Raw genomic sequence first — 22,591 nt, 5'->3', positions numbered from 1 at the left:
GTCAAACTCAGTTTTGTCACGGGCCGCGTTGTAGCCATAGTTTCCATCGGAGGGCAACTATGACTGTCAACGCAGTATGGTCTACACAACGAACGATGAATAACTAGTTTTGAAATCAGAACTAGTAAAAATTGTTCAAATATTTAAAAAAAATGCGAATGGTAATAAAAATTACTAGAATTATCTCTATTTTTTAAAGTGATGACATGTTGTCTTCGCGGGCCAATAAAAGATGTGGCGGGCCATATCTGGCCCCTGGGCCTTGAATTTGACACCCATCTTGTAGGTGGAAGTCATATCAAACCATCCACACATTTTTTAACACTTCCTTTCTCTCCCTGCCTACCCGCCACATCCCACTCCTAGAGCTATCCTGGTGTATCTCGTAATGCAACGTAGGACACCGTTGGCAGCAGGGATGACTTTCAGCAAATTGGGGGAAATTCCTCGATACAGGCCGGCGACACCCTCTTGGGTCAAAACGGTGCGAATCAAGCAGACATTGATGGCATTGCGGCTTCCTTTCATTGAGGGCTAAGGGGGGAGAGAGAAAATAGCGCGAGACAAATAATATAACAAATTGATGTTTTTGATTTTGAATAGCTTTGAAATCTAATGCTGTAAATCCATCAAATCTGTTTATTTCATCCGTCACAACTGATTATTTGAAAATTCTGCATCGCACAATCATTTGCAGCCTTTTAAGTTTTTGTTTTCTAAGAAGATACAGTCGATGGCTTGAAAATGATCCCCACTGTCATATTTATTGAACTCAATATTTGCTACACCCCCTTCATCTAACCTTGAGCTTGCATTCGGGTGCGGATCACTGCAAGAGGTTAACTTGCCAACTGCCCACAGGTACTGGAGATTGCACCACAGCCAACCAGGGACCATCACCTGGGTCTGCAACTCCTCTGTTCCTGCTTAGCCAGGCAAACTTCAGTGTCTGGGAAACAGATACCAAGTTAGAAGAAAGAAACAACTAGAACACACAGTGTACTCTAGCTACCGTCATGTCCACCTGGACCTCGTAGACTGCCAGGTCATGCCGCGTAAGGCACAATACTCAACATGTTAGGGACGTAACCCTTGTAGAAGGCCGCAGCGCCTTCCCTCTGCAGGATCTGCTTGGCGCAGTCAGACATTCTGAGAACTGGCCTGTTTTTCGAAGCGTTGAGTCGGGTTTTTCAGCACCTGTCAAGGTAAAAGAACGAAGCTAAGAAAGAATATGCAGAGAAAATGACCGTATGCACTGTGGATTACTGTCGACAGTATTTGTTGTGTTGTGACTTGAAATCACCTCCAGTGGGGTAGAATGACCGTCTGAGCAAGTCGCACCAGCTAACGAAGCCAGCGAGAAACCTTTCATGAACCCTCAGATTTTTTGGTATCACTTTCTGCCAAACATTATATGCTTGATCTAGAAACAAAACCGGAATTAAAGAAAGGAGGGCTTTTAAATGAAGTATAGTAGCTTCTTTTTGCTACAAAAAAGGAAAAGAAGCAAGTGCTATCCACCTTTTCGTAAGCTGTAAATTTGATTGCAGTCTCTGGGGCGATTTTAAGAACGTTGATTCCATTGCCTCTCCAAAAGACTGCACTCCTCCCTCTTTTAGCATGTATTGAAAACCTCCCAGCACGTTCCGACTAACAGAAAGGAACATGAACCTGCCAAAAACATTTAATGGAGAACGTGTGGTACCATTATAAGGTGACAATGAACAGTAATTAAGTAAATTCCCCTTCAATGGTAATTTAATTCTAATCACATAGTATACTACTGACTCACCTGCCGGAAAACTTTGAGACGATCTAAGGGGGCGGGTCCCAGTCCGTGATATGGATCCAGGCAAGGCTCCAGCCAACAGCTGCCGCCATACAGTAGCCAGACCTTTTCTCTCTTTCTGAAAATCATCTGGAACTGTCATCTGCTCACCTAAATCCAACATCTAATGAAGCAGAGATGACAGTTATGGATTTTTTGGTTTCCAAGACAAGTCAAAAACATTATTTTCAGGTACAAGGAATGTGCGTGCCTTGGATGCTTTCAATTATTACATCAATCTTGGCCGAATATTATATTAAAATTTATATTTTTTTTTATGTAGCCTTGCCCATTGAACGTTTCCAGCTAGCGCGCACTTCGCCATGTTTGTGATAGGGTTAAACAGGAAGTAGTCCCGCCACTCATTCCAGTCAATGTCATGTTCCTCATCCTTGTCTATACTGGTTGACACACACATTAACATTATACAAGAGTTGATTAAAAAGGGAGATAAGTGGAAATGGCATTGAAAACAACTGAATACTTTACCGGCACAATGCCAACATAAACATATACAGAGTACACTAAGAGAGCAAGTAGAAAAACAGTCAATATCAAGACAAAAACAAAAGCAGAAATTCATCATACAGTTATATTTAAATAAAGTCTGAAAAAATGATTTCGCAATAGTGACAAACGGATGACAGACCTTTGTAAAATTAGCGTAGCAGCCCTGAGACTGATGTCTAGACAACAGCACGTAGAGATTGCTGGATCTCCGTTGCATCTATCTCACCTGCATGGAACCATTCAGACACATAAAGTAAGAGACAGGCCATATATGCGAATTTTTAAACCAATGAAGCCCTGATATGGGTGACTGAAATGTTTGGGCGGTATGCCACAGACCATCTCATTATTCTTGTCCAGGCTTCGAAACACGAGTTTGAGCTGCTTTTCGTGAGTACGAAGGTACTGAGTGAATTCTTCAAAGTCAAGCCACGCCATCCTCGTTGGTGTCCCCAGCTTCGACATATCTGAAAACAACAAGCACGGTTGTAAAATGGGTAATTCAATTTCTGTCGGTGGTGGGAACCTTAAGTCACACTGCCATTATTTTTCGAGAAATAAAGTTGTTTCCTATTTTATTCTGAGAAATAAGAATAATACTCTTTCCATACATTCATATGATTAATAATACCATAATATCATTGAAGGTTATTTGAGTCAATTCAGTTTTAGTGTGGATCAAACTGGTGGCCCTTCACAATAATCAAAATTCTGCTGTTCTATGTTGGAAGTTGAAAAAAGTCAGCAGGGATTTTATCCTGAACCATCACGGCTCACTTGTATTTCTTAGTTTGGTGATGTGATATTTGAAAGATGATTTTAGTTATTTTCTATACTTTCATATTCCACTAATCATATGTAATCAGAATACTATGATTTGACGAGTGGGGTCGCATTGAAGGACAAAGCTGTCACCTTGGTAGCTGCCATCTTCATCTTACAAGTCCTGTTCCACACAACCAAAATAAACATCATGTTGCACACAAATGCTCACACTGAGGAAGTGACAGCAGTCTAAGTACATGACCCAACTGCTTTGGCAAAACAAATCAGGAAGAGAAGAGGACAGTGCACACAATTACGTTGGGCTGTTACGATTAGGAACGTTTGCGTTAATATTTCCATAGGAAAAGGCAAACAGAATGTCAAAGCTTTCATAATAGATTCCCTTCATGTCACTGCATGTTATGGTCATCCAGGTGAGTGCAGGTAACAGGTCTTACTTCTCCAGTGAAAGCTCTGGATAGTCCTCGACCGCCCAGCCCTTTACGTAATTCTGTATGTCAATGTGTCCATCTTTATTGAGATCTAGCTGATCAAACAGCTCCCCCCAGAATTTCTCTCTCTCCTCATCTGGGTCCAGAGGGGGTTCTGTCCTGGCAATGGCCAAGAGGTGCCAAATCCTTGTCGGGGCCATGACTGTGCCCACTTAGCTGGGTAGAATGTATTGGGATGAAATCAATCACTGGAGCCTGACTTTAGGGTACTACCCTTTTCAGGTTAACTATAATGCAAGAAAAAAATTACACGTACAATTTCGGTTCATTGGCTTGCACCTGAGGAAAAATTATCCACTCGTGCGCACGATCTTTACCTCCTGTTTTCCATGGCACGATGCGAAGATATGGACTCATAACTGGGACACCAAGTCGATCACACGAAATCTCAGTGGACAGGTGTTACGAAGAATGTGTTTGTTGCCCATGAAGTGCTGTTGCACAAAACAAACCTCATCTTCGAGGTGTCGCGACAACTTGCGAGCGCCTCCTCTTCAGGAACCAGGAAGCGAAACACGCACCAATTATGGGTGACGCCCTTCAACGTTGCTCGTGCCTGAAAACGATGTCCTTGCTGCTGTCTCTCTTAAAGAACCTGCAGTCTGTATTCGGCCTTCGTGATTTTTTTTTTCGGGTCTAGCACATTTACCTGATTTTAAGAGCCAAGATACTTTTTATGCTCACAGCTTATACTATTCATGTTGATAAAGTTCTCAATTGTCAAACACATACAACAAATTGATATTTATTTATTTCCCATAATTTAAAAAACATAAATATATTGCCTTGAAAATACTTATATTAAATAATGTGAATTAATGTCAACATTTACAACAACATTGCTCTTGCATCTAAATTGAGAGTTATACACGAAGACAGATTCAAGGCTGGCATATAAACTTCTATTATTTATGGTCATAAACACATCCATGTTCTCCTACAGCTTTTTAATGCACCGCAATTAATCCGGCCCACTTACCAGGTGCGTGGATATATTTTGTTCCTATATAATCTCTCCAATTGTGAACTACTAGTTTATTTGATTTTAGAACATGTTTGGAATGTTGAGGACTCCGCACCTCCTTTACCCCCCCGTGCAAAGATGACGATTAATCAGCGAGCTACCTTAATCCAACGCAAACCTCCTCAATATAAAGTCGGCATGTTGGTAAGTCCAAAAACACTTGCGTTTTCCTGCTGGCGTCACACCTTCAATGAGAACTCTATGAAGTTGTTTGTTGTTTTTTCTTACTGTCAGGAAACATGTTTGCCCTGACTTCGGCCACTCTCGGACCTTCTGGAAGGATACTTGCTCACCTTGGACCCCTATAAAAAACGTAACTGACAAGAGGCTTCTGCCTGTTGCGGCAAAGATGATTGACATTTGACAAGTTCAAGTCAAATGGTTTTGATGTTACTCAAGAATATTTTTTTAACTCAATAAATCAAAATTGTTAAATGCAGTGGAGTGTGTTGTGCTTTGAATACCTACGATTTAACAAAAATAATGCATAATTAATGCCGGTTGTATCGACGTTGCTTTTCGATGATCGATTGCTCATCTGGAGACCAAGCAGATAATCTTACAATGTAAAGCTAGCATACAATAGCTAACCGGAAGAAGCAGCTAGACACTGCGGTAATTTCTCGCTAGAGAGAGACAGGTCACGGTATATTAATGGTTAGCGCGGGTCGGTTGCTTATGCGATACGCGGCCAGTTATGGTGACTGAGTCGATGGAGTTGAGAGGTTTTTCATCCTCCAGGATTATGATGTCCGCGGGACCCTAGTGTCGCCTGAACTTCTAGCCTCCGGTTTGGACACGTAGCTCGGGGGTAAATGTTCTCATCAACGAACTCTAATAAAGTCATACAATTTTTATTTCTTCGTCTTAAACAGTAAATCCGCATGTTGCGATCACATGATTTGTTGTTGATTATTTGATAACATTGCAAATTTGGAGCTCAGTTGCTTTATCTCATTGCTGATTGCTCCAATGAGCAACTTAAAAATGACTGCCTGCACTGATTGCCCATCTCTGAGGGTTCAAGTGTCATCTTGTATTGATCCAAGATGACATAAACAATGTTTCTGCTCCGCAATCTCCTTCAGTGCGTTAAAGGATGTGTGTTGGAGATGCAACCGATGCCATAGTTGCGTATTTAAAGCCCTTGACAAAAACCAAAACACCAACATCTGCAGATGCTCAATAGATCCATGTACTAATGATCAATAACATTATAATCCCTAATTCGATATGAACGTAATAATGGTTTGCGTGTACAAACACGAATGTGTCAACGTATGATCTGAAATGCCCCACGTAGAAATGACGTCACAGGTCCATGTGATCTCATAACTATCGTATTGACGCACCTAAAACGTTCAGTATCTTACATGCACTAAATTGTATGACAACTGTTGTATACTTTTAGCAGCCTGATGTGCTGTTTGACAGAATTCTAACATGCAGTCACAATAGTAATTCAGGAATAGGAGTGACATGATTACCATCCTTTCAATGTTATTTGTTTTCTCAAGTGAATGATGATGCAGAGTGCAGCGGCATCATCTGACCCTTACCAAGGTCCAGGGGAAAGGGGGGAGATGGTGCACACTATATCCAAAGAGACTCAGGGATCTCAGATGCTTCTGAACTTGGAAGCCCAAGTTCTACACTGATTTTGACCTGCTTAATCATGGATGTGGCCTATAAGAGAATGGCGCTTTTTCTGGAACCAGTTACAGATGCGATGGAGCTGGCCCGCTTCTTGCTAGGGCTAGTTTTCAAAAATTTGATACACTTAAGATAGAATAGTTTGTATTGTTTTCGGATCATATTGTGGTCTTCATAGAAATAGTCATTAACTGTTTGAAGTAATACTTGTGAACTTTTCATGCATAAAGACCAGAGTGTTTTTAGGTAAGGGGAGAGGGTGAGTTACTAAAGGCAAGTTAAGCATGTAACATTCAGTTGTTAAAAATACACTGATTTGTTTGTGTTGTCGCATTGCACTGGACCCAGAGACAAGCGATTGATCTAGTTATGTTATGTGCATCATCACTTTCCCATCACTGGTACCCTTCTGCAGTATGAGTGCATTACAAATAGTCAAAGATAAAGTTTCGAGGTTAAAAACTGTTCTGGATAATTAATCCTTTAATATAATTCCCACTGAGTTGCAATCTCATGAAAAAAAGCAAATGCCTTTTATAAGGGATAACAATTTGGCACTCTGAGGTTTTGTGCGGTCTGGATAAAATCAAAATGGTAAAATTTCAGCATAATTTTAATTAGTTTCACGCTACCTGAAAGCTGTTAAACGTACTATTCTTGTTTTCGATTGCAGAGAGACATTTTTTGAGAGTATAATATCTATTTTTCAGGTGGAGGATGACCCTCTGCTCGTTACTTGTTTGTCTATTCCTCCAATGTCTTCTTCTGCACCATTAATGAAGGTAAGTGAGGACTCTCTGTCGTCGGTGGCTACTCCTAACTTGCTTCGTGTTTCTCATCTATCAGTGGGTTGGTTGTCAACTATGTTTGGTGGCAGTCACCAGTGCCTGCTGCCTTGGCTACCTGCAGGACAGGTGCTGGGCAGAGCCTCAGAACGGAACTCCAGAGGAGGCACTATCACACCGTACATCGCAGAGATTTGCAGAATGTGCACACTCAGTAAGCAGGAGGCTATGCTGGAAGTCAAAGACCTGTAAGAAACACTGCATTTTCTCTCTCTCACTGACTGATTAGTTGTAATGTAATGTCCCTAAATGTGACTATTAAAATGGCACAAGAAAAATAGTACGACATGCTTCGTAGGTGAGAAAGTTTTATTATTTCCCATCTCTAGGTTGAAGCTCATGGATGACATGCTGTCTTCGGCCTGTCAATCAGCAGAAACATTTACAAAGGTCCTGTACTGGACAATCACACCACATCATCAAGGTAAAGAGTGCTAGTTAATTGTCGGTCTATAATCATAAAACGGCTACTATTGGAATAGGGCACGGCATATCCATATTATTTAGACCGAATGCCGATGTTTTCTCAAACGTTTTTTTTTGGGTCCTTAAAACTTTTACCAAGATATGAATAACAGGCTGACTGTTTTACATAAACCTCCTCAGTATTTATTTAGCTTTAAGAATTGTTCGAGCGCCAGAGAAGTGGATGTAGCTGTGTTGTAAAATTTTGGCGCACCAGTCAACATTTATGTCTCTCATCTCTCCCTAGGGTTTATGGAGGATTGTTTACAGTGGTGTGTGTTCTCTACCTCGCTCCTGTCGGCTGGGTGCTGCTGGTTTTGAACTAGCTCATCTTCCTTTGGAATAGAAACTTCCACAGAAGGTCAGCTCACCAATGATAATGAACTTTGAATATTTTTCTCAGCTAACGTTGTTTCTGTTGTTACTTGGGTTCCAGTTTTGGTGGACCTGAAGAAGCTGTTCCATGCCTCCCCAGAAACTCCGACATCAGAGGCAGCGTGTGACGAACTGGATCACAGCAATGTAGTGGAGAGGACCTACCCACACAAACCAGTCTGGAGGTGAGGGAAACAATCTAAGTATAGTAGTAATCAGTGTGCCAGGATAGTGCAAGTTGTTCAGCACTCACACGATGCACTGTTTATACAACGAAAAAATTTATCTAGTATCATAGTTTTCCTTTGAGAATGCTATAATGACCGTATTTCATTTTATTTGAATGCAGTCTGGGAAAAAAATGTTTGCTTTCAGGACATATCACCTGGAGTGTGGAGGAAGCAGAGAAAGCTGAGCCTGATGATGAATATTTAAAGATGCAATTGAGGTAATATACTTCTCCCAATCTGTATGACATTTCAGTAAGTGTTTCCACAGCAGTCCCAACTTAAAGTGTACTGTCTTTGCTGCCTGCCCGCTGTCATAACTTCTAAAATATCCAGAGGTTTGACTTAAAATTTAAAAGTGCTTATTTTAACAAGGATCCCTCCTCCAAATTGTGGCCAAGGGTAGAATCCAACTCACTGATTTCAATCTTTTCTTACAAAAAATCCTCCGCACCAGCGAGATCAGCAGTGAAAGCTAATTAGCTGAGGAGACGTTCTCTCCAGAGCAACTGGGCTTTCATTTTCTGCCATGCGTGATGGCAGGAGAGAGAGGCTGGCAGATTGGGTGCACTGCTGAGATAGCGCAGTAAGAAAAAAAAACAACCACGCCCAGCCGAAATCAATCATCAACAGTTAGAATTTTTTTTTTATACACATCACAAAACTGGTATTAATTAGACTCGTAACTGGCACAAAATCATAAATGTTTTTAATTTCCTCATCCTGGGTGGACGTAAAAATATTAATTCTATATCCTGTTTATCTCCTGCTTTCCAGTGAAATCAGGAAAATGCCATCACCCTGCAGGTGAGTGTTTGCCCAATCTTCGCTAACACTTGGTATCTTGCCCTTTCTGAGGTCTACTATCACGTCGCTTGTCCAATCGTGTAGTACTAACCGGGATCGGTTACTGTACTTTATTTAAATCTGTAGCATGGGTTTTTATGTGGTAAGCATGGAGGCTTGTGTGTAAAACTGTACTATGTTATACTCCCATCCCACAAGGAAACCCCTTTGGTGTTAGTAGGTAAGTTGGATTTTCCAGTATCTTCATTTATGCACCGTAAGTGATAGGTGATGATAAGGGACTGTAGTTTTACATGCTTGTGCATGAGGGTTTTTGTCGGTCTTACTGATTTTACACTGCATGTGGGTATTTGTTGACACATTTTGTTCACTGTGTCTTGGATCTTCACTAGTATACTATTATTAGTAAAATTGGAAGGGCACATTTAGATGGGCCGGCGTAGTGGTGTATTTCCAACATTGCATGTAGTAGTTAGTAATGGAAGATAAAATTCAAGTTTTACATTCCAGTGTCAAACTCTTAACTCATAATACGTTTATTAAGGTAATAGGCAAACATTTAAGTGAGGTTCTTAAGTGAGTCATAAAGGTTCTTACTAATACATCTTTGTAAGGTATAGTTAAACTGTTAAACTATTTAATAGTGTAATTGGTGCAACTGTGGGAATTCATTGCCCCTCCCTCCTGTGTTTTTAGGAGGATGAAGATGGTCCAATTGGAGCCTGTAGTTTGACACCATCTCTGAAAATGGCCTCCTGAGTCGTAATGAACCCATACGAAGCAAAGGTGTCCAAGCTAGAGGAGAAATGCGCAACGTTACCCCACCAGCATTGGTCAGAGTGCTGTGACAAAGTTCGAAATAGCTGCGTAATAATGCTCGAAATGACGCGTGTCCCCCCCCCCCCCCCCCCCCTCCTCCAAAGGCAACTGTGCTAGCTGCAATGCTGTCTTCTCAGTGCTGAGAATAAGGAGTGAGACTTGAAGAGAGTGATGGTCGAAACTGTGCACGTTGTTTGAATGTAAAATCTAGTCTGAACACAAATCTCTCTTCCTATTGTAGAAGAACTGCAGAACTGTGCAACAGCTTTTGTTCAAGATGTTGTCTTTTCAAAGTGCTGAGGTCTTGCAGGGGCGCAACCGGTAAGACGTTAGCAAATGGAAGTTTTAGAAATAAATGGATCATTTTTAGGAATTAGGTAGACTAGTTTCATTGACGGTGAGTGGCAACAGAAATATTACAGTTACACAGTGTCAAACAATGAATCATGACTAGTAGGTCCAATCCAACATTTTTGACTATTTAATATTGTAAGTGCTACACATTGTCCTGTTTTGTTGACCACACTTTCATTTTTCTCCAGCTCCAGAGCCAGAGAGAGAGACTGTGTTGTTTGTGCTGCTGTAATTCCTCGCTCATCAAGTTGCAATGACCTGACGTTTGGCCGTGGAACGCAGAGGGAATGGTTCATCACTGTTTATCTACCGGCTCGGCAACACCTGATGTAATTTTTACTTAAAACCCCCAGCACATGCACCTTGAAGATTTTTTCTTGCCTTTTGTGTTATGCCCATCCTTGTGTCACTGGCCGTTGAGTTTAAGGACCCTTGTTTGTCCCTTTGCTGAGCAAAGGGAAAGAAGAGCATGTTGGATTACCGGTGCTGGTTTACAAGAGCAATGGTTTTCATTCAAACTCTTTGACTGACCACTAACATGATCAAATTTGAACTCTGGAGGGTTTACATACGGTGAAACAAAAAATGATTTGCTACAAGTGACATGCTTGTAAGGCTTTGAGTGTTTTTGACCAGCATGCTATTTTTTTCTTGGGTTGTTTGAGCTCTATTGGAACTTGTTATTTTTTACTTTTAACTGGATCAAAATTCAGCTAACTGGAGTCACTTGATTGGACAACGCAACTGGGTCAAATAATCACATGCCTCCCTCACACTCGTACAAGCAGGACTTAAAAGAATGGATGTGGCGGCAGTCTTGGACCGACCCGAGATCGATGCAATGTGGTTTTAACCTTTATGCTGGCACTGATGATTGTAATTGTTTGCTTTGCTTTTATTGTAATCCCTTCTAGAGCTAATATATTTAATTTAAAACGCTTGAAAATCAGTTATTTGATCGATTTTTTTTGGTCATGTATATATTGCTACATCTTTTATGGGTGAAATATTGCATTGTTGAAATAAACTGTCAAATCCCAAACTGTTTGTATGTTGACAATGCGGCTTAGCTGCATAGATGGAATGTGTGTTATGTTAACATTATTTTTATTTATTGGTGGGAGGCAACCAAGTCAGCACAATTCTTAATGTTATCAATGTTAAGGCATGCTTTCTAAACCAACCAAAGTTTAAGTGTAAGATTAAAAAAAAAAAAAAAAATCAACATCACAAACTCTAAAATGGCAAGTGTAAGCCTTGTCCATGGTTCTGAAAGTGACAAATATTTACAATACTCAATGTACATGTATAAACAATTTACAGTACAGTAAATTGCTGACTACATTCATCCAAATTGTTCTTCACAGAAAAAAAAAAAGAATAAAATCACCTAAGAACAATAAGCCAACTACCTCAATCACTTGAACAGGAATGAAACTTGATGGTTGTTGGCACGAGCAAACTTGTCCATGACTTTTTTATTGAAATCCACCAGTCCCTGGATAAATTGGTTTTCATTGGAAAGAATACAAAGAGCATTCAATCGCTCCTTTCCTAATGTGTGCCTTGCAAATGTGTTAATCCTTTCCATGGTGGACCGGTTCCTGTCAGGCTCAGGGGTCGCCATGGGAGTCGCGAGGAAGATGTTTAACAAAATGCATGTTTCAGACAAGATGTCTTGCAGGCCGGTTTCCATAATAGTCTTTAGTAGCAAAAGTGCAGATTTCCCCGCATACAACTGATCGTGTTGGTAGAGAATATTTAGTTCACTTTGTAACTTTTCCTTGTTTTTTAAAGCTGAAGGCCACAACTTGACAGCACAACTGAGTTGGGCCACTGGGAATGATGTCGTGAATTTGGGAAAAAGTGAGCAGTCCACGAGTTGCGCTGCAATGAGATAGTCACTGTTGGAGAACCGGTATTCTACTTGTGCAATCATGTTGTCGCAAGCCTTCTTCATGATTTCAGCCGTGTTGGTTTTCCTGCGCTTGGCGTCGCCAGCGTGGTCAGCGATCACATCTGCCCTCTCTCTCACCTCCTTCACGTTGCCGATGAAGTTCTCCACGGCGCATCTCACAACCGAGTCGTCAATCTCTTGGTTCTGAAGAATGTTCTGCAGGACATCCACTTCCGGCATGACTTCCGCAAAGAAATGCAGCAGTTGGAGAAACTTGGGGTCTCTCAAATGCATGGACAGGCCGTATGCCTCGCTGACAGTCACGCTGTCCCATCCCGGCTGAGTGCGAATGCAATCCAAACACTCCAGTATGGCGTCCTGACTGTCCCATACGGCGTTAATGGTCCTGCTTTGAAAGTTCCACTGCGGTCGCTGGATGTTGTTGCACGACACTTGTTTCAAGGCAGCTGTTCGTGTGGGTGAGGTGAAAAAGGTTGCAAAACCAGTCAAGTCGGCAAAAAACACTTTCAGTTCAGGGATTCGAGACGCGCACACTTGCTGCAGGGTAACGTTTAACTGGTCGGGGCAATGCACAAACACTGCGTTGGGGTATCTTAAACTCATCAGGCTTTGCACGCTGCCTTTGCCATCAATCAGCATGGCCGCCCCATCATAGGTTTGCGAGATGAGTTTCTCACCCAGCCGCAAGGGCTCGAGAACTTGTTGGATGGCGTCGGAAAGGCCGAAGGCGGTTTTATCTGTGACTTCGATTAACTCGATGAATCGCTCCGTCAGAGTGTTGTCGACCACGTATCTCAACACGATGCCTATTTGAGAATTGCACGCCATATGAATAATTTCATGGACCTGTAAGCCAACAAACTGGGTTTTTTGTAATTGTTTATCCACTTCCTCCCTATAGACCTCATACATGCAATCCAGCAGCTCGTCCTGCATGGTTTTTAAAGTTAAATGAAAGAAAGGCTCCGCATTATAGTGTCTTTTGAGCCTGGTGTCTCCCTCACACATAGTCTCAAATATGCAGGTAAAGAGAGATGCGTTTAATGTTTCGTCGTGACCGTGCAGATCCATTTCGCACTTGCCACAAAGTTTGACGCATGTAATCAGTCTGTCCAGAACATAGCGGTTCTCTTCGGTTAGTCTGTTGTGCTCTTCGGTGGCAAGGCGATCGGCGTCATTGAGGTACGACCGTACGGCGGGCAGCCCAAGTAAACCCAACTTCATGGCGCATCTCAGGTGAGACGAGGAGCTTTCGTGCTTGGCCGTTCTTTCCGACAGATGTTTAATGTCTTTAAAGCCCATCGATGCCCAAACGGAGTCCAAGCCGCCAAAAAGTAGACAGGGGAAACAGAAGAGCGCACCTTTGCTCGTGCTAGCGGTTAGCCATTTCTTTTTTTCAAACCAGTCTTTTTTGAAGGTACGGGTTACCATATCTCCATACTGAAGCAGTACAAAGTCTTCTGGTCTGTGCGGCCCCAAACGTTTGATTTCCAACTGATCTTCCATCGGCAATTTACTAAACCGCATGCACAACAAAAAGTCTACGTGATTCATGATGAAATGTAACAATCACAATTTTATCTCGATAGCTCGCCGATGGGGCAATGTTTTCTTCTCCCTTTTCCGCCTCCTTTCTTCTTCGTCGACTTCTTCCCCTTTAACTTGTTCTTTTTCACTCAGATCATCTTCACTTGATCAAGTGTTGCCTCCTATTGGTCGTGTTGTGTTATTGCTGTTCGATTTTACCTTTTATGTTAAACAGTTTATCAATTATTTACGTCTCGCTTTCGAAAGGATAATTACTTACTTCGTTTCGGACACAATTATTTGTTCTACATTTAAGAATGACACTGTAGCGCTTTATTATTTTGCCATGGCAACAAAGGGGCACAGTGCCCAGCTGCCCCTCACAAAGAGAACTTGTAGAAACACAGTTGCATGACGACAGGCAAAATACAAAAACAACAACCTGAACCACAAGGAATGAGGCAATTCATGTTCTCATGTTCTCCCCGTGGGTGTGTCTTTCTTCCCACAATCCAAATACATGCACGGTAGGTGAATTGAGAACTCAAAATTGTCCATAGGTGTGTTTTCATTCATTCATTCATTCATTCATTCATTCATTCATTCATTCATTCATTCATTCATTCATTCATTCATTCATTCATTCATTCATTCATTCATTCATTCATTCATTCATTCATTCATTCATTCAGTAGTGAACCCCAACACATCCCCCCTCTTAAAAAAGATTGACAGCTGATCTGTTACACATAAGAAAAAGGTTTATATGCCTGGATGTCACTCGGATTAGTTCATGTCGAGGTAAATAAAAGCATATATGTAGAGCTAAATCCTGTCCTCCTACTTGACTAGCCCCTCCCCCATCATTTAATCTGTCCCGTGTCAGTCATCAGTGCACGCCGGGACTCGAACAGCAACATGGCGACTGAGGTAAGACTGGCACAATGTGCTCCTTATCCTGCTTTTTTAAATGATCATCTTATTTGGGTACAAAATCTCATCTCGTGGACTGGACGCGGTTGAAACCAGCAAGGCGCGGTGACGGTGGAATGAGGACACGCGAGGGCATCCTCCCCACTCGTTCCACCCCAATGCGATGTTTTCTACTCTTACCAACAGTGTTAAACAAGCACAGTTTAAATGAGCGCAGATATTGTACGTAGGATTTAAAAAACACGAACCCCTCCCCTAAATGTTAAGCAGTTGTGCTCGTATGGGTTTGGACGCCCTAATAATGCGATGGCTGCGTCCCAAGAGTGGATGCAAACAAACACGCACAGACACACACGCACATAGGTCGTTCAGCACCACGGACAGAGGCTATGACACTGCCACTGCGAAAGGCACATATTTTACACAAGAAAAAAAAAGATCATGGCACATGGGAACACATAATAATAATGTCACAAACCAACTAAAATTACAAACAGTGACTAATGAGAAATGAGTAAACCATGGAATATTACCAGAAAAAAAGCCAGGAAGAAAGCCAAAATGCACACGCAGTAAACATTGACACAGGAATGATCCAGCATCTTCTTGCTGAGGTGGTTTACACACGTAAAGAAAATCAGGCTGTTTTTTTATTTTTTTATTTTGCCTCAAGGATGTCAAAACTGTATTTTAAGATTGTCCTGTAAGATTATTTTTAAATCGAGTTAAACAATCTTAAATATTAAAATAGTTTAATATTTAGGACCAAAAATCTTCACGTCTACTCTTGAGCTATTTGACACCGCGGACTGTGATGTGAACTCAGTGTACCCAATCTAATATGCGGCTTGACTGACTAACAAGGAGGTGGTGGTAAATAAAATGTCCACCCAATGTTGTTTTTTGTAAAGGTGGGATCCCCAGCGGCATTGTAAATTCATTCATATTTAAATCAGTGCTATAATAGTGCTGAAAAAAACACAAATGCACTTTTGCTAGTGCATTTAATTATTTTGGCTGCCACATATTGCTGGCATAGATGGACAAACAAATATACATTCATATAGAATCAAATTGTATTATTTTCTATGGCAGACTTGATGATTTCCAACAACACACTTGCTTGACAATCATTAATGTTCTAACATTACTGCTGCATCATTTGACCATTGTTTAGTAAGACAGCACAGAGAGCGAGAGAGAGAGAGAGAGAGAGAGGAGAGAGAGAGAGAGAGAGAGAGAGAGAGAGAGAGAGAGAGAGAGAGAGAGAGAGAGAGAGAGAGAGAGAGAGAGAGAGAGAGAGAGAGAGAGAGAGAGAGAGAGAGAGAGAGAGAGAGAGAGAGAGAGAGAGAGAGAGAGAGAGAGAGAGAGAGAGAGAGAGAGAAGTGATGGGTACGGCTAGTGTATCAAACGGGCTTCTCTCCAGCAGCTTGCAGAGCACAAATAGCTCATCACGCTCTGCCTACCTCTCCTATAACATCCTACACGTTACAAGACCAAAACAACAGCTACTATTTGCACACAGTACAACTGACCTGGTGAAATGAGAGAGTAGTAAAGGCATCTTTCCCCAGGGACCTGTTTAAAAGATGTCGAGAAACAACACTTCTTAATTGTCCCTCAAGGCGGAGTATTATATGGTATATACATACTCATTGTCTAGAATGTGTACTACTGCTGTGCAGTGTGGTAGATACAATTAATGAATGACTGACCACCTTAAAATATTTTTATGGACATGACTGTGTTCCAGCACTATTGTATTATATTTTCAATATAATCCGCCATTGTAATTTTCTATCATTGCACAATAAATAGAATGGACCCTTTTCATGCTCTCTTTTCCTTAGTTCCACAATTTACAGGAGTTGAGGCACAGTGCATCCCTGGCCAACAAAGTCTTCATCCAGAGGGACTACAGTGAGGGAACCACTTGCAGATTCCAGACCAAGTTCCCTTCTGAGCTGGAGAGCAGGGTGAGAACATGAGTTGTCTTTCCTTTCGCGTTGCGCAATATTTGGTGTTCCAGCCAGCCCCGCAATTCATGGACCCGCTCATATGTTCAGATTGAGCGGACTTTATTCGAGGACACTGTGAAGACGCTCAACAACTTCTACGCAGAAGCAGAAAAGATCGGAGGGCAGTCTTACTTGGAAGGCTGTCTGGCCTGTGCCACAGCATATCTTATCTTCCTCTGCATGGAGACACGCTATGAAAAGGTGAAAGTTGTTTGTTCCCCCACTCGCATGCAATAATTACAAACACTTTCCACTCCACTCGAATGAACATTTTTTATTTGTCACACAATGGTATCAGATGAAAAGCTTTGAAAATGGAACTACAAGCACCTAGTGTTTTTATCTGAGGTACAAAAAAATCCTGTCAACTATAGACCAATAAAAGGGTCAAAGGAGAGCTCATTAAATGTTGGTGTGAAGAAAAAAAAGTGTAAAGAAAAAAGAAAAATCGCTTCTTTTTCTTCTTTTCACCATTTGGGTATTTCCTTTTGGTAATCCAGCACACATTCAAAATTATTCCACAAACAACATCTTATGTGAGTCGTAGTTGTATTCATTTGTGCTCTGCTTGTGTGTTAGGTGTTGAAGAAAATTTCCAAGTACATTCAGGAGCAGAATGAAAAGATCTATGCTCCGAGGGGTCTGCTCATCACCGATCCCATAGAGAGGGGAATGCGAGTTGTATCCTTACCTATGTCCATGTACAACCGCAACATTTCTAAACATACCCCAGCGACCCGATCTCAGTCCCTAACGGCTTTGCCCAGATTGAGATTTCCATCTACGAAGACAGAGGCTCCAGCGGTTGCAGCTCGGGGAGCAGCTCTGTGTCCAGCAGCACAGCTCGATGATTGAGCACTTCTGGCAAAACAATGTCCCTCTGATCACTCATCACCCTGGAGAACAACTTTTGGGTATTTGAACCGTTCCTCCATCGCTTCACAGATCCACAAGATGTTCCTGAAGAAAGAAATTTCTCCTCAGCTGTACTACATTAGTTACTATAAGGCATTGCCAACATGCCAAATATGCACTTGAGTCATTTGTTGCAATGCACCCGATGAACATAATCATATTTTATATTTCTGATGTGATGGAAACATCGAATTCCTTATATTTTTATTTTATCAGTGATGTGTCATTTCATTGGTGAGAAGATGGATATGACTAGATGTTTTCAAACCACAATTGTACAAAATGGAGAAAGTACACCTGCACTTGTTATAACTCTCCAGGCACACTAACGCTGGCTTTTGAATATTTTATAGCTTTTATAAACATATCACAGAAGGGTGTGCTTCACCTAACCTTGCCTAGATCTCCACACGATAGATCAAAACCAATCCAGATGAAGATCAAGGCACTATATCGTATTGTATTGTAGCAGATGAATGTCGTTCATCATGTATGTAATGTAGCAAGTCTTCCATTTCCCGCACACCAAGCCTATATTTTACAAAATCCACAGGGGTTTCAAATAAAAACCCAGTTTCTCTGATTTTGATCAACTCTTCCAAAAATTGTATTTATGCAAGGACGTAGCAAAAATGAGCATGTGAGGCAAAGTCAAATCGTCTTCCTGAATCGTCACTGTCATGTGTTGAATTACACAGTATGCATAATTGACCAAACCTCCAAAGACAAATATTTGCCAAAAAAGGAATCATTCGTGCAAATGTCTCAAGTATGTCGGTGACATTTTGTGCCGACTCAAACTTCGGTGCAGCTTAATTGTGTGATGACTGCTGTCTAATAAATACAATGTAATCACAAATGCATTCAACTGACTTTTATTTTTATTCTTTTAACAAATGGGACACTTTTTATAAACTGCAAGTACAAATGAACATAAAGACTTGTTCTATCGTCATAGATATATTTTTTTAAGTGTATGCCATCACAGTAGTGAATATAGTGGATGGAGAATAGAATTAAAAGGGAACTAAATATCAAACCAAAATGATTTTGGCATTTGTGTACATGAGTCTCTTCTTGTAGCTTGTTCACGACAGTAAAACTTTGACACACTTTGATAGAGTTCTAGACAACATGCTAAAAAGTGTTGAGAATTTCTCAATCAAACATGCAGACCTGGGAAATATCTTATTGTTGGCGCCTTAAAGACGACAGGTCTCTCAGGTCTGCAAGTAGAACAGTAATAAAAGCATCTGAAAATTGGAGGCCTTCAACCTGGGGCTTGAAATGCTGAAAGGTGAGGCTGGTGCTGAGATGGAAGGTAGCAAAAACAGGAGAGGAGGAAAACATCAAGTGGTAAGGCTGACATATGTTGACTAACTCTAATGAGTATTCATTCGAGCAGCAAATGACCCAACAGGTTGATTGTAAGCATTTCTTTTCCAGATTTTTGAAATGATAAAAGAAGCAGGATGTTATTAATCATGTTTTGTAAATTTTGACAAATTTACAAGTGCAATACAAATTGAAAAAAACAAACTCGTGGTAAAGAAGAAAAAACATGGGTTGGCAAGGCAAATAGGGTTAGTTGGAAAATATCCTCAGATGCCTGTTGAAACATAAAAAAAAGAAAATTAAAGGAAAACCTAATTATCTAACTGGGGGGAAAAAAGATTTACCTGCACAGCGGCCATTCTTCACAGTAAAACCTTCACCACACTGAAAAACAAAGCACATTTATTACATTTTAAACAAAGAAAAGTAAATTGAGAACTACAATGCGTACCTCTGTGTCATTGCCAAGCGTGGACATTTCTGTGTTAGCGGGATATGCTACTTCCACCACTGACTTCATTTCACCAGCTTGAAGGACACGTGTGATGACGCTACCGTCAGGCCAAGAGACCTCCAGCACAGACACATCATCGTTTCCTAAAAAAATCATCATCACAATGTCAAGAATATTATCGAATATTGACTTGATTTAAACTTGGCTGAGTTAAAATAAGATTATAGACTGCAGCTCTGAATCCTTTTATGGTTCAGTAGATGCCAAAATAAAAATGGGCCATGTTACAGCATAGTTACCTAAACCAAAGTGAGCAACGGGTTCCATCTCGCACAGGTACCCGGAACCTCCGTCAATGATGCGCATATGGGCTCCACTCTTTTTGGTGAAGACCGTCACCTTAGCACCTCGCGCATATGAACCAAACTGGGTGCGAGGGATGACTCGAAGCCATTTATTGGTTGAGCCCTGATAACCGTGGCGACAGGTCAGGATAATAGAGGACCGAATGAGTTGGATCAGAAGCAAAACGCTTGTACACCTGTGTGACTTTGAAGACAGAAATTGGTTGGGCTGCGCTTTCACCGTGTGCCAGCAGAAGGTCCAGCTGCCCGTCTCCATCCACGTCGGTCACAGTACCGCCTGATGACAGAAAGGCAAAGAAATGTCAGTGCACAACCTCGCTGTATTTGTGAGGAACACCTGCTGCATGGGAAAACTCATCTAAATCAGACAGAAAGCGAATTGGGGCAAATATGTGGATATTTGTTCTGACCTGTTCCTCTGCCTTGAGGCTCTGCAGCATCTCCCACATTGAGCTCTTGGATTAAAGGGTCAGCGATAGCTCTTCTTGACACCCTGCAAACACACACAGAAATGGAGAATTTGAGTTTCACCTTCTTCAGTTTCACACAATTTAAATATATGTGTCAATTAGGGCAGCAATTGGATATTATTGATAAGAGTAACAACTTCAAATAACTACTTAGTCGATGTAATAAATTGGATGCTTTTATTTATTTATTTTTTTAATTTTGGACTCACCTAAAGATCCTGTTGGGGGCATTGCCTCTGTAGGCAATATTGTTGAAAAACACTTCAAGATTCCTGTCATTGTCAAAGTCAGCAGCTATAACTGTGCGAATCGGAGAGGGAGATTCGAATTCTGTCGTGGCGATATTCTGCAAGGAGGATATTTGGCTCAGTGCTTTTCAGACTTCTCCGATTATTTCGCTGTGCTGCACTGCTTACTCACCCTGAAATTAGAGTTGCTCCCCTGCAGGTAAAGCCTGTGAGGGCCGTTCCAGTTGCCATAGACAATGTCGGTCTTTCCATCGCCATTAAAATCAGCCAGTGCTACTCCTCGACCATGTTGTCTTTGGTCTGCCACACCTTTAAGGGTCAATCAACACAGAGTTAAAGTAGAATTCATTCATCAATTTTTTTTCTATGATAAAACATATCCACTCTGTAAACTTTTCACTGAGAGGCCACCCCGATTTCCATCATTCTTACCTGCCTGCCTGGCGACGTCAACAAAAGTCCCATCCCCATTGTTTTTGAATAGGAAGTTGGGCCCTCCTTCATTGTCACAGAAAACATCAGATTTTGCATCACTGAGGATGGGTCCAACCACAACTCCACGTCCACCTGCAACAAAATGCCACAGTGAATCAAAAGCCCCTCACACACTGCCAAGCTCAAAATGTGATTTTATGACCAGTGAGCTTGTTGACTCCGGCTGTGACGGCGACGTCAGACAAGGCAATAACGCCATTCGCCACATCACTGGCAGCCACGTCCATCTCTAAGAGAGCGTGGGGTCCGACGTTGCCGCTGGCATAGTTTGCCACATAGATTGAGTAGCGGCCTGTTCCCTGAAGGAAAATGCGAGAGGCAGAGACAGTTTGAAAAAAAGAACAGGAGGACAATCGGGATGTGAAGGGTCACTAACCTTTCTGTCAACGCATGCCACAGAACGTCCTGCCATGCGGCTAGCAACACCACGACGCACATTGAGCTCATCACTGAGCAGATCTTCAAAGCGACCATTACGAAACTTGAAGAGCTTGTCGAAGTAAGTGGCTCGTCCTGTAATGATAGACTATGGTCATTTAATCTTAATTTTCTCCACGCTGAAAAAAAAAAAAATCATTCATAACTGTGTGTGTCCCCCCTTCTCAAACGTTAGCTGGAATAGGCTCACTTGCAACCCTATAATAAGGATAGGCGCCAAAGAAAATAGATGATTGGTGATTAACAATTACCAGAGTAGGCATTATTTGTGTTGAGGAAATAGATTTCCTCCCGTCCATCTCCGTCCACATCACAGGCTGTAACCCCAATAGCGTTCCCAGCTACATCCCTCAAAGCGTAGTAAGGTGAGGTACTGTCATCAATAGCAATGTTTACCATCTTATTCTGAGTGCGGTCAAATTTCAACACCAGGTTAGGTCCGTTGTATCTGAAGGTAGGAGGAAAAAAATGGAACAATCCAGACACGGACACACTAGTCAGCTTTTCAGTTTCAAACCCCTTTCACTCACCCGGCCACCACAACTTCGAGATCGCCATCACCGTCCACGTCAGTTACTGCCATCCCATAATTGAGCTGTGTTGGATTATGCAGCGTGTCGGTAGGAAGGATGGTCTGTGTAACTTCCTGAAACATTGGTTCGCTGTTTTGAGAGTGGGACTGCTCCCAGAGTCCAAACAGGAGGACCAAAAATCCTGCAGCCCGCATTTCTGGATTTCTGGTGACACATGATCAAATTTTATACAAAATACATAACAATATTTTTTACTTGAGCATGTTGAATATGTTGGAAGAAAAAAGAATCACAATGCATGGTCACTCTGGCCATAATAGTGGGTTAGGACGATTGAAGTGTGGGTACAGTACTGCCCACCTGCCAGCCACATGTTATTTTGCACTGCCCACCAATCATCGACCTGCATTTTTTGTTCAGATTCTTGTTACAACATCTTTGGATGACTATTTTTGTGAGATACCTAAATAATCTTCATGTTTTGGAGCCTCGTGCATTGAGTAAAATAAAAAACAAAACAAACCTTACCTGACTGTTTTATCCGTAAGTAGAAATGAAACAGACAGTTCAGCTTCTGCAGGAGCGAAGATGCTGCGAGCTACGTAACTGCATTGCACAAGCTTTACGAAACATTGTTACATATAAAGCGTAATTAGCCAATCAAATTTCAGCATGTTGTCCAATGGCTGACGAGTAAGATACATAATGGAAATTGTCAGGAAAAATAGTTTATTACTGATCACGACGGTTAATCGCAG

At 41.5% G+C, this 22,591-nt stretch overlaps 2 protein-coding genes and 2 pseudogenes across 3 annotated transcripts; 2 read left to right on the top strand and 2 right to left on the bottom strand.

Moving 5' to 3' along the window:
• Positions 1-233: 233 nt before the first annotated feature.
• On the bottom strand, positions 234-3,692 carry LOC133151079 (mitochondrial adenyl nucleotide antiporter SLC25A24-like; annotated as a pseudogene).
• Positions 3,693-6,162: 2,470 nt separating this feature from the next.
• LOC133150840 (protrudin-like) lies at positions 6,163-10,441 on the top strand (annotated as a pseudogene).
• A 3,972-nt stretch (positions 10,442-14,413) lies between these two features.
• On the top strand, positions 14,414-18,358 carry LOC133150851 (golgin subfamily A member 7B-like). The gene is made up of 5 exons (XM_061273418.1): positions 14,414-14,559; positions 16,413-16,538; positions 16,629-16,781; positions 17,160-17,261; positions 17,348-18,358. Exons 1-5 carry the CDS (start codon positions 14,548-14,550, stop codon positions 17,429-17,431), a joined length of 477 nt encoding a protein of 158 aa, XP_061129402.1. The 5' UTR covers positions 14,414-14,547; the 3' UTR covers positions 17,432-18,358.
• On the bottom strand, positions 18,355-22,551 carry LOC133150832 (cartilage acidic protein 1-like). 2 transcript variants are annotated; one of them, XM_061273388.1, is made up of 14 exons: positions 22,362-22,551; positions 21,831-22,037; positions 21,552-21,748; positions 21,239-21,375; positions 21,005-21,161; positions 20,800-20,934; positions 20,540-20,676; positions 20,329-20,465; positions 20,060-20,142; positions 19,826-19,926; positions 19,584-19,752; positions 19,282-19,427; positions 19,175-19,214; positions 18,355-19,104 (listed from the first exon to the last, which is right to left on the bottom strand). In XM_061273388.1, the coding sequence occupies exons 2-14, from the start codon at positions 22,025-22,027 to the stop codon at positions 19,097-19,099; spliced, it is 1,644 nt and encodes a 547-aa protein (XP_061129372.1). In that variant the 5' UTR covers positions 22,028-22,037; positions 22,362-22,551; the 3' UTR covers positions 18,355-19,096. The 2 variants fall into 2 exon arrangements, with proteins under 2 accessions (XP_061129372.1, XP_061129373.1); XM_061273389.1 differs by having other exon boundaries at positions 20,800-20,935; positions 21,024-21,161.
• Positions 22,552-22,591: the final 40 nt, after the last annotated feature.

This window comes from Syngnathus typhle, linkage group LG3, assembly GCF_033458585.1.
Source record: "Syngnathus typhle isolate RoL2023-S1 ecotype Sweden linkage group LG3, RoL_Styp_1.0, whole genome shotgun sequence".
NCBI classification, from domain to species: domain Eukaryota; kingdom Metazoa; phylum Chordata; class Actinopteri; order Syngnathiformes; family Syngnathidae; genus Syngnathus; species Syngnathus typhle.
The sequence above is the reverse complement of the archived record's forward strand: the minus strand, read 5'-3'. Positions and strand labels throughout refer to the sequence as shown.

Bases quoted from the DNA above. Each gene is read 5' to 3' on its own strand.
- LOC133150851 (XM_061273418.1), top strand. The intron at 16,782-17,159 runs GTGAAAGTTGTT...CTTGTGTGTTAG, and splicing joins TGGAGACACGCTATGAAAAG to GTGTTGAAGAAAATTTCCAA. The intron at 17,262-17,347 runs GTATCCTTACCT...GGCTTTGCCCAG, and splicing joins TAGAGAGGGGAATGCGAGTT to ATTGAGATTTCCATCTACGA.
- LOC133150832 (XM_061273388.1), bottom strand. From the start codon at position 22,027: ATGCGGGCTGCAGGATTTTTGGTCCTCCTGTTTGGACTCTGGGAGCAG. The intron at 21,749-21,830 runs GTGAGTGAAAGG...TCCTACCTTCAG, and splicing joins CTCGAAGTTGTGGTGGCCGG to ATACAACGGACCTAACCTGG. The intron at 20,677-20,799 runs GTAAGAATGATG...TGACCCTTAAAG, and splicing joins TGACGTCGCCAGGCAGGCAG to GTGTGGCAGACCAAAGACAA.